This window comes from Pteropus medius, unplaced genomic scaffold (assembly GCF_902729225.1).
Source record: "Pteropus medius unplaced genomic scaffold, Ma_sr-lr_union100, whole genome shotgun sequence".
Classification (NCBI taxonomy): domain Eukaryota; kingdom Metazoa; phylum Chordata; class Mammalia; order Chiroptera; family Pteropodidae; genus Pteropus; species Pteropus medius.
The window spans coordinates 9,022,243-9,032,521 of NW_024342473.1; the positions used below are offsets into that span (position 1 = coordinate 9,022,243).

Below are 10,279 nucleotides of genomic sequence, written 5' to 3' on the forward strand. Positions count from 1 at the left end.
TGAATTAGAAATCTTTAACTAGCCTAAGGCCCAAAGATCGGCATCATAGAAAAGTCTGGCCTCCCCAAAGTTTTCCACAGCCAAATGGGTTGTGACAGGGCATTAGGCTGATTTCAGGGAAGCTAGACTTGTGTTACCATGCAGTGAACTGTCTAGCAAATAGAATCTTTAAATACCTACAATGCAAACCTACTTGATCTCTTCAGGACTATATTGTAATCATGGATACACGTGATGCACATTTCACATTTCCAAAGGTTTCTTTCGTTTTTTATTTTGGTTTTTTTTTTGCTCATCCCACATCCTGGAATGAAGAAGGCCACAGCATGGCAGTGCAAAAAGGATGCAGGGACTTCAAGCTCTCTTTAAAATGACATTTTTCTTTGTGCTTTTATGTTTCTTATTGTTTTTCTGTGCACTACTGGCTTTTAAACACGCTTTGTTATGGAATCCTTTTCACTTGTGTCTAATGTACTGAAATATTGTAATAGTCTTTGTAACGTATATTGTCTCAAGAATAAAATGAAATGTGGGTTTGGGGATATTTGATGGCTGCATTTGACAGCACTGTTATAGTTGTATCGTTGAATCTTGAATGTATGATGGTGTGTTTAAAGGAATGTAAAAAGATTTCAGAAAATATGTTTTGAAAAAGACTTGCACAAGGCATGATTCATTTAAAAATTTTAAAAGCCCTATTCAGATTCTACAAATTTATTTCCAAAGGTGGATATGAGATCCAGTTTTAAAACTCATTCCATTTTAAAACTTCTGTACTCGCTAAGCTCTAGCTCAAGAACAGGAATTGAAGCGATGATGGAAACTAAACATAAAATTCAGCCATGGATTTGGGAGAAAATGATTCTTTTATATGTGAGTAGCCGAAAGTAAGATCATAATCTTTAAATTTTGTTTTTTGACTCAATCATTAGTCCTTTTTAAATTGCTTTTTTAATTCTTCTGAAATTCTTTTAATTCGGTGTATTATCCTTTAATTGTTTTGGAAATTAGCATGTAAGGGCCTTACCGAGTTGAAAAAAATTGAACGATCTTTTCCAGGGAATACGCTAGTTAGCTCAACAAACACACATTTTCTAGATCAGTCCCTGACACCACTTGAAACGATAGTTTACACACCTTTGAACATTTTAAGACAAGACTGCTTCTTCCACCCGAATGCAACTTTTCATGGGGTAGATAGGGGTATCCAGATCTTAAGGCAGCGGGGAGAGTGGTTGAAAAAGTTCCACAGGTGATTCTAATATATCTCTGGGACCACTCTCTACCCCACCATCTACCATCCCACCTCCCCTCTCTTAGATGAGAAGGATTGATGTAGTAAATCTAAGAAGATGAGGTAATTTTTGTTTTTACTACATTTACTTCATGTCATTATTAATAATTATTATCTGTATTTATTGTCATATGTATTACATTCACATTTAGCTAAATATGGATCATTTAACTTGGGCCCAAGTCACAACAAAGGCCTTTTGGCATAACTCGAGTTAGAAGTTCATGGAATAGTGATATAGAATGGAGTTTTATCAAGACCCAGTGTTTTCTCCATTTCAGTTGGATGAATTTTTCTATTTTTAAACAGTAAGCCTTCTTGACGTGGAAACTTTAGTGGAAAAGATTGAACTTGGAAGATGATGGAAATTTAAGCTGTACAGATTAGACTCAATTGGAGGAGGATTTGATAATGGAAAAAAAGATATACTTTTCATTTCAAAAGGCAGAGAAACAATTTTTACCCAGCAAAGTAAACTAACATAGGAAGGGCTTTGGTTTTTCATGAATCAGGCCTCTGGTGACTCTGTTCAGCTGGTGCTTTTAAGTGTATACAAATAATTTTTATCAACCCGGTTGTTGTTTCATAGCTTTGATGTGTAGTATCTCTTTATAGGATGCAATTTTGAGACACAATCTGCACCTTACTCTCAATTAGGCAAGTATACCTATTGTAATTGTTATCTTTTACTTATGTGATTGGTATGCTCACTAATTTCCTTCACAAAATAAAATGGAAGTAGCTTATTTTATGTCAATAAAATTGTCTAATTGTCATTCAAATCTCATTATAACAACTTCTCGAATACTTAGAAAAATCAAAGAGATACCTGTATTTTTAAATTTTATACCTCAAGATTACTTTCCTCCCAGTTTTCTTATATGTCAATGCAAAGCACTCTTTATGAGCGCTAAATGTGGTGAAGGTACAGTCAGACTATCTGTTGTAGTGTTTGTAGTGTTTTAAATTAAACTCGTTTTTTGATATTAGCCTATCAAAAGAGCTGTTTTCTTATCAATGTCAATTTTGCTTCCCATTTCTCTCTCCCATGCCTTTCACTTGGAATGACAACAGTTGACATTAAAAAGCTGTTGGCAGGTATGGAATAACCTTATTCTGTTACAAATAGCAAAGGCCTATATGCACATGAGGTGACTCACAGTTTCAATAAATCGGCAGTGACATCTTTCCAGAGCGTGTTATTTGTAGGCAGCATTTAGAATTCGGGGCATAACAATGTATACAAAGACATTATTCTCTCTACACCTAATGTCCAAAATACTGACTGTGCTAGCAAAATATTTTACATGTTAGTGTTAGGAGTAACATAGAAACTGTATTTTCAAGTTACGAAGCAACCTGTCTTATGTCCAAGTCAACGATCACTCGTGAAAATTCGTTTATGTTGCCGATAGCTTTATGGCTTTTGAGCTTTCACTAACAGTGAGGACATTTTCACAACGACTAGATTTTAGCATCCTGCTGAGGGACATTTTCTGGTTTCACGTGTGTTTTATCCCTCCTCCATCTAGGACTCTAGATCCTAGCCTCCTCTCCCCAGAGTTACACAAGCATCTTAAGCATATCCCTCTTCCTTTATGTCTCTGGTGTACTGTTCTGCCAGTCACCGGGTGAAGGGACTTGCACTTTCCAAAATCGATGCCACTTCACTCCCGGATCCTCTGGTTGGGAGTGCAGTCTGAGCCAGGTAACCCCTGCTGAATCGGTCGTGTGCCCTCCATCTGCTTCTGGGCGCAGAGAGTACCAACTCCCAGGACGTGGCCCCTGTCTGTACACTCACAGCCCCTTCTGGCCCTCGACACCTCCTTCCTGCATGGCAGCATGAAAACAGGACACAACACTCCTCCCCCACCCAGGAGCCTCTTATGGTGTTGAGTTCATTGGGTCCGTCTTAGTAACCCACTCCCTTCTCTTGTTCCCAGTGGCCTGGTTTGCTTTTGACCCTGGCTCGGCACACTCTGACATCATCTTCTCCAATGACAACCTGACTGTGACCTGCAGTAGCTATGATGACCGGGTGGTGCTGGGGAAGACCGGCTTCTCCAAGGGTGTCCACTACTGGGAATTAACTGTGGATCGCTATGACAACCACCCCGACCCTGCTTTTGGCGTGGCTCGCATGGATGTGATGAAGGATGTGATGTTAGGAAAGGACGACAAAGCTTGGGCAATGTACGTGGACAATAACCGGAGCTGGTTCATGCACAACAACTCGCACACCAACAGGTACCCTGCAGCCCCCAAACCGAGCCTTCTTCAAGTTGGCTTCTGGTCAAAAATGAGAGCCCAAGTTTAAAGACCTATCAAATAGACAACATTAAGGAAGTCAGGCAGGCGGTCTTCACTTAGTAGCACAGATGTCTACTAGTCTTAACTGAGTCCATCTTAGTAGGGGTTTTTTTGTTTGTTTATTTGGTTGGGGTTTTTTTATTTGCAGGGGGGTTATTGCTTTGTTTTTTTGTTTTGTTTGGTTTTTTGTTTTGTTTGTTTGTTGTTTGTTTGTTTTGCATAATGACAGAGACGTGAGCACTTTCCTAGGCTATTCATTGCTATATTCCACCCATGGCTGGAAACTAAGAATCGCCATGTGTATCTATTATAGGAAAACATTCCAGGATTTAAAATCCAGTCCTATAACTCATCAGAAAAGCACTTTTGGACAAGTTATTGAGTTTTCCTAAACCTGGATTTTCGAATCCACCAAATTAGGATAATAATATTTTTCTATGCAGGAGTATTCACAAGATTAAATGGGATATGCAAAAATGCCTCACAGCAGAGGCACCTAAAAATAGAAGCCATTGTTATTATTATGGTGATTATTATCAATACCACTGCTCAGAATAGAAGCCATTTAATAGACTAAATCTTATAGGCACCAATTTGGATAGCTTCGTACTTGAAGAGCTGTCTTATGATTGTATGGATTCAGTTGACTGGGGAAAGAGAACAGTAATCTCCTTAGGTTTTTCTCTAACACCAAAATATAGGCAATTGTAATTTAACCCATACTGTAATATTTTCCTTAGACTTCCTTTTTTCATTTGGTTTTCTACCTCAAATGTATTTTTCACAAACTTCTTAGATAGATAAGTGTCTTTCATGGACACTGGTCCTTCTTATTCTCGAAGATTTCCTTAGGGTACATTCTCATCGGTGTCTCTGAAAAAAATTCAGTTTTATTCAGCCAAATCAAAGGAAAGTGAGTCAGGCAGTGGTAAAATAGTGAATTCAACTGTCTCAGCTTTTTCTATATGCTCATCGCTGCCCCTTCTCCAGCCATTAGGACTCCTAGGTCCTCCACTTTCCATTCCCTTGGATATTTTTTATATACTTCCATTTTGGTGTGTATTATTCACTATCACTCTAAGTGAACACACACACCATTTAAGCCTGATATCAATCCTACTAGATGTAGATAAGCCATTATCTTCAGTGATTTACATTTTTGGGGAACCCTCCGTCACTAGATCTCCGATGCCATCACCAATGTACCATGTATCTTTTCCCTTTTAGCTTCTTTATTTTGGAGTGATGGAGTGGATAATAACAAAACTGTCACACTATGAAAAGAAACACATTCTTAAATCTGAACGTGTCTGCTTGCATGCAAACTGCATGTCACTTGTGCTGTCATTGAAGCTGTGAATTAACAAGATGTAATTTATAAACCTATTTTTTAACAGCTATGTACAGTCTGTATTCTGCACGCCAGGGGAACAGAACAACACTCTTAAATTTCTGCGCTCTGCTGAGATGAGGATGAAATTCAATATTACTAGATCACGAAGAGGAGAAAAAAGACAAATCTGGTTATCATGCTTAATAGCTTTTGTGAAACCATCAACTAAAGCATAAGGCATAATTCATTGTAAAATGACATTTGAATGTAGGTTCTTTAAAAATCACTCCATCTCCTACAGCATAATTACTTTATAAAGGAGAATCCTCTTCTTCAATGATGTCATTTTATAGAGAGCCTTCAATTTCCCAATTCAAACTCAATATGTCAAAAACTACCATCTTTCTGGAATGAGTGTCTCTATTTAATGGGTAGCATAAACCCCCAAATCCGATTTTTCATGCATGTGTTTTAGGTTCAGCTGAAGTGCTTATTTATTTTGATTTTTAAGTTAAATCATTTTGTATTAAATGATATTTAATTCACACCTTTTGGGTGAGGGGTATGACATAACTATGGACAGAACTCTGACAGCCCATTTCCTGGTCTGTAATGTTTTGTTTTCTGAGCTGTGTCTCAGTGGTAGAGACTCTGTATGAATGAATTCCCTCTCAGCAATAGCACAGCAGCGTGGTTGAACCTATATATTCTCAACTCGGGCTGACACTTCCCCCAAGGGAGTGAAATTTGTTTTGGAGAGTGAGCAAAAAAAAAAAAAAAAAATCTTACCTTTCTTATATATAAAGAACAGATATACATACAGCACATAAACAGATACAGAGTATATCTGTGGTATTAAAATTTTCTGTGAGGAGGAGAGATTAGGAAAAAATATGTTTTAAAAGGCTCCTGGGATTGGGGGATGATGCTTTTAAACAGGTTGAGAAACACTGGTTTAACCATACAAAAGGGAAGCTTCTAGAAGGACGACAGACAAGTGAAACCTAATTGTTTTCTTTTCCCACAGAACTGAGGGAGGGATCACAAAAGGGGCCACAATAGGGGTCCTCCTCGACTTAAATAGAAAAACTTTGACATTTTTTATCAACGATGAGCAGCAAGGGCCCATAGCGTTCGAAAATGTGGAGGGCCTGTTCTTCCCGGCAGTCAGCCTGAACAGGAATGTGCAGGTAAGCGCCGTGCCCCTGAAGAGGTTTCTGCTGGCTGGGCCTCAGAGGCTGCTCCTGGCAGGTAAATAAATCCATCCCTGGAAAAGGGAAGCCAACCATGTTAGACATGCAGGATAGGAGGCGGGAGAGGGGTCAACGTTGACAACTGACATGATTCCAAACCAGCCTGAGCCCCTTCCTTATACTTACTTGGTCACAGTCTAGTTAACAGCAAGTGGGAAATTGGAGTCATATTCATGGTTCGCTAACGATCGTCCCTCTGAGCCCCGATTCTATCTCTAGTAGAAATGGAACTCTTAAACCAGCTGGCATAAAAACAAAAGACTTGTGCAAAGTTCCATGAGTGCCTGAAGGGGCGGGGCAGGGCAGACGGGCTGGAGGTGTAGGACTGAAGTATCAGAAATTTTGAGCGTCTTCTCTGCACTCTTATTTGGTTCTACAGGGATGGAAAACACAGTTCCTGCCTGAAAGTTAGTTACTTATGATTTACTGTGAATAGAAAACAACAGGTTCTTCTTATCCATTCATTCAACAATTATCTATTGAGTGCCTTTAATATGTAAGCCACTGTTATAAGTATTGTTGTTTATCAGCAAAAGCAAAACAGGTAAAAATCTCGCCCTCAAAGAGCTCATATTCTGGTTGTACGAGACAGACAGCAAATAAGAAGCACAATTGCCACTTTAATTATATAGTGTGTTAGAAGGCAATAGTGCAATAAAGGAAGGACCAGGAGGAGGATATGGGCATCAAGAATGCTGGGGTTGGGAGGGCACTGGGTGGTCAGTGTGGGTGGGCCTTATTGTAGTCACCGGTGAGCTGAGCCTTGAAGGCGGTGAGGAAGTGAGCTGTGTGGAACTTTCCAGGCAGAAGAAACAGCCAGGGCAAAGCTTCTAAGCCATGAGGGGCCTTACATGGGCACGGAAGGACCAAAAGGCTGAGCCATGGCGGTGGGGGGCAGTGGGAAAGAAGATCAGAGCCATGTGGGGAAGGGTGTGCCCTGCCAGCCACTACTTTCATTTTTCTCTTGAGCGGGAACTTGCACCGTCAGCTGTGAACCTCATTCAGCAATTAAGTTAGTTAAGGCTTGAGAATCAGTATGTACAGTAATCAACCCAGTGACTTCTGCTCTCCTCTCTTCCTGCAACTAGTTGGGGTTTTCTGGGAGGCTGAAATCTAGTCTATCAGGTTTAGCCCTCACATTGAAGGAAAGAAAACCATAAATTACTCTAGAAGTGAATCTTAGAAAATGCTCATTCAAAGTTTTCCACATTTTCAATTGTTCTGAGTATCTTTAGATAAAGATGGGCTGGGGAAGAAAGGGAGAGATGACAGTGATTTCACGGTTCCAGCCTTGTCCACTGAGGTCAGACAAATCAGTGAAATAGGATAAGTGCCCATGTTTCTTCATAGCTGGCAATCATCTATGCAATCTCAAAATGAAAGGTTTATCCTAATTGGAATAATGAGTGGACAAGTAATAAAGGAAAGGTTGTCTGCTCATCTCTTCTCTAACTATGGATTTGGCAGCGATCACTACGATATGGCCAATAGGCTTTGCTACCTGCAGATCAATGCCTGAGTCTACAGTCATAAGGAATACAGTCTCCTCCAGAATCTTAAAAAAGGCAGGTGGATAAGAACTATATTATCTCCGGGATTTGGGAGCCCACCATGGTGGCCAGGTTCTTAGCACAGGCTGAATTCTACTAGACTTCCCTTTAATGTCTTCTAGAATAGATAGATGTTAAAGTGAGCAGACCCCCTTTTAAAGTAGGAACATACCCACTGTGACCTGGGGAGGAGGATGCAGGGGGCGTTTTCTAGGGTGCCTCCAGGACTCACAGTCTCTCCCCCCAGGTCACACTTCACACCGGGCTCCCAGTCCCTGACTTCTACTCCAGCAGAGCATCAATTGCCTAAGGACATGCGGTGGAGGCGCCAGCTGCCTAGTCTGACCTCCACCTGAAGAGCAACAGCAAGGAGCTCAGCCAGAGAGTGGAGAGACACCAGAGAGCTGGAAGGAGAGGAAGAAGGAGGAGAGAAAAGCTGGTCCTCTACAGTCTTTACACCCACAGCTGGTCCTCTACAGTCTTTACACCCCACAGCTCCACTCCTTTTTCATCCAACCTCTCTACTGCTGTAATGCCTGTGTTTGCTTTCAAGTTCAGCAATTCCAACCAACAGAAGACCTAGACAGCCCACCATGCCACTATTTCCAGATTTTACTTATATTTAACTTAATTTTTTATGTGAGTGAGTTATATTTTGTTCTTTTCTGATCATGTTATTGGTGACTTACTGAAATGGCACGGTCAAGAGGAAATTCTCCTGATAGCTTTTTTCTTGAGCTTCCTGTCAAAGAGGTTGTAGGGAGAGGAAGGAAAGAATGAGCTGAATTTGGAGCTTGCAGTTTACCTCCTAGAATGTTCTTGCCCTGTTACCTCCCATGCAGTGTTAATAACTCTGCATAACTAATCTTTGGGAGGCGGGCAGAGTGGATGTAGCATTGAAAAGTTTTAACTATCCATCAAAGCACAAAAGTATCAGCTATACAGCTACCCCAAAAGTTCACAGTGGGTAGGATCATTAGGGCGGACCAGGAACTCTGGTCACTCAGTGAAACTGGAAAATCTCTAGACATAGGCAGACCAGGGGACTTAACAATTTGGTTCACTTACTTAATCCAAGTTTTTAACTAAGAGCCTACTATGGAGCAGGCACTGTTCTAGATACTGGAGAAACAGCGGTGAATACAGCAGGTGTGGTTTCTGCCCTCCTGGAGCTTATATTCTGGGAGAACAAACAAAAATAAAATAATTACAAATTGTTGTAACTAGAAAGGAAATAAACACGGGGCAAAGAGGCTCATTGGCAAGATCTTTTAAATCTCGTAGAATGATGCTAAAAATCCACGTATTCTGGCCATAGCACCAGAAACATACCAACTCGATGCCTTTTCAACCGTGCTGTTTTAATTCTGGTACCTGCTTCCATCCATCACAGAGCCCTTCTTTGGTAGAAATGATGTCAGCATTCTTATTTGTTAATGCTGCCATGATACCAAGCCTTAAAAATAAATGTGAAAAAAAAGATAGTGGCCAGAAGGAAGAGGACCCATCGTCAGTAACGGGGGATCTTAAGTTGCAGTCCACAGCATTCACATTCTCAGGATAAACACACCTGTCTCCATGTATACTCTCTGTGCCTGTTACAAATGAGAAATCCATCTACTCAGCTGCCATTTACAAACTAACCTTCTGGAGTACTTCAAATAATGTTGGGGGGAAAATGGAACTGTATGTCATTGCTAAGACTGAGAAGAGAATAATAATGTTTATTACTTCTCTCTATAGAGATAGACTTACATGAGTTACCCTTCAGTTTCTTTAGTTTGACACGAAATTTTAGAAAATGTAGGATCTGAAAAGAAGTTCTGATTAGTTATCTAAATATTTGCCAGCGAGCCAAGAAATTCACTAGGAAAAAAAAAAAACCAAGAATTACAAATAGAAGGGAAGATGTAGGATGGGAAAGCTAACAAATGAAAGTTTGGGCAAAAAGTGATATATGTAAATAGCTAATTATTTACTTTTGTGCTTACTTGATTTAGATTATTTTCTAGTTACGTGTACCTAATTTATTGAATGGGTGCTATCCTGTTGATGTTCATCTTGGTTTTTCTCGACTGTAGAAGAACTCTGTTGCGGGGCAACACTAGGTTGATATTTGATTTACTCTCCAATGAGACTCGATGGCTGGGCTGCTGTAGACTCATAGTTACTCCTGTTCTTTATTAAATTCATCCTGCTAATTAGATTTCTAGTGACTTGTAACATGTAGTTTACACAGAATTACAAATAGAGATGCTTACAGCTACTGTACTAGAAAAGAAAATGATATTTCTGGTGTGCTAATAAATAGTTTTTATGAGAGAACATCATATGTCTCTTTAGAATTTCTTTAGACTTTTTTGCCTGTTTGGGATGACAATTTACCTTTGTCAGAGCAGTATTTCTTTAGTAAAGTGTAATTGGAAATACAGATATCCCCTAGAGCTCTGGAAAGCATGAATTCTTCACCAGATATCCTCCAGAGCACTGGAACTGTCTCCTGGTGGTACTTAACTCCTCAGTCTTAACTTAGCATGAA

The 10,279-nt window shown here is 39.9% G+C and overlaps 1 protein-coding gene across 6 annotated transcripts in view; it reads left to right on the forward strand.

The window, feature by feature from the left end:
* The window catches only part of TRIM9 (tripartite motif containing 9), a 100,970-nt gene extending 90,905 nt beyond the window's left edge, over nucleotides 1–10,065 (forward strand). For 3 of the 6 annotated variants that reach the window (XM_039865138.1, XM_039865142.1, XM_039865139.1), the window contains 3 exons: nucleotides 3,238–3,541; nucleotides 5,965–6,127; nucleotides 7,988–10,065. In XM_039865138.1, the coding sequence (XP_039721072.1) occupies nucleotides 3,238–3,541; nucleotides 5,965–6,127; nucleotides 7,988–8,050 (530 nt within the window). In that variant the 3' untranslated portion in view covers nucleotides 8,051–10,065. Of the gene's footprint in view, nucleotides 1–1,909; nucleotides 1,952–2,368; nucleotides 2,393–3,237; nucleotides 3,542–5,964; nucleotides 6,128–7,987 lie in introns of all 6 variants that reach the window. The other 3 variants (XM_039865141.1, XM_039865143.1, XM_039865140.1) reach the window with 3 other exon arrangements.
* Nucleotides 10,066–10,279: the final 214 nt, after the last annotated feature.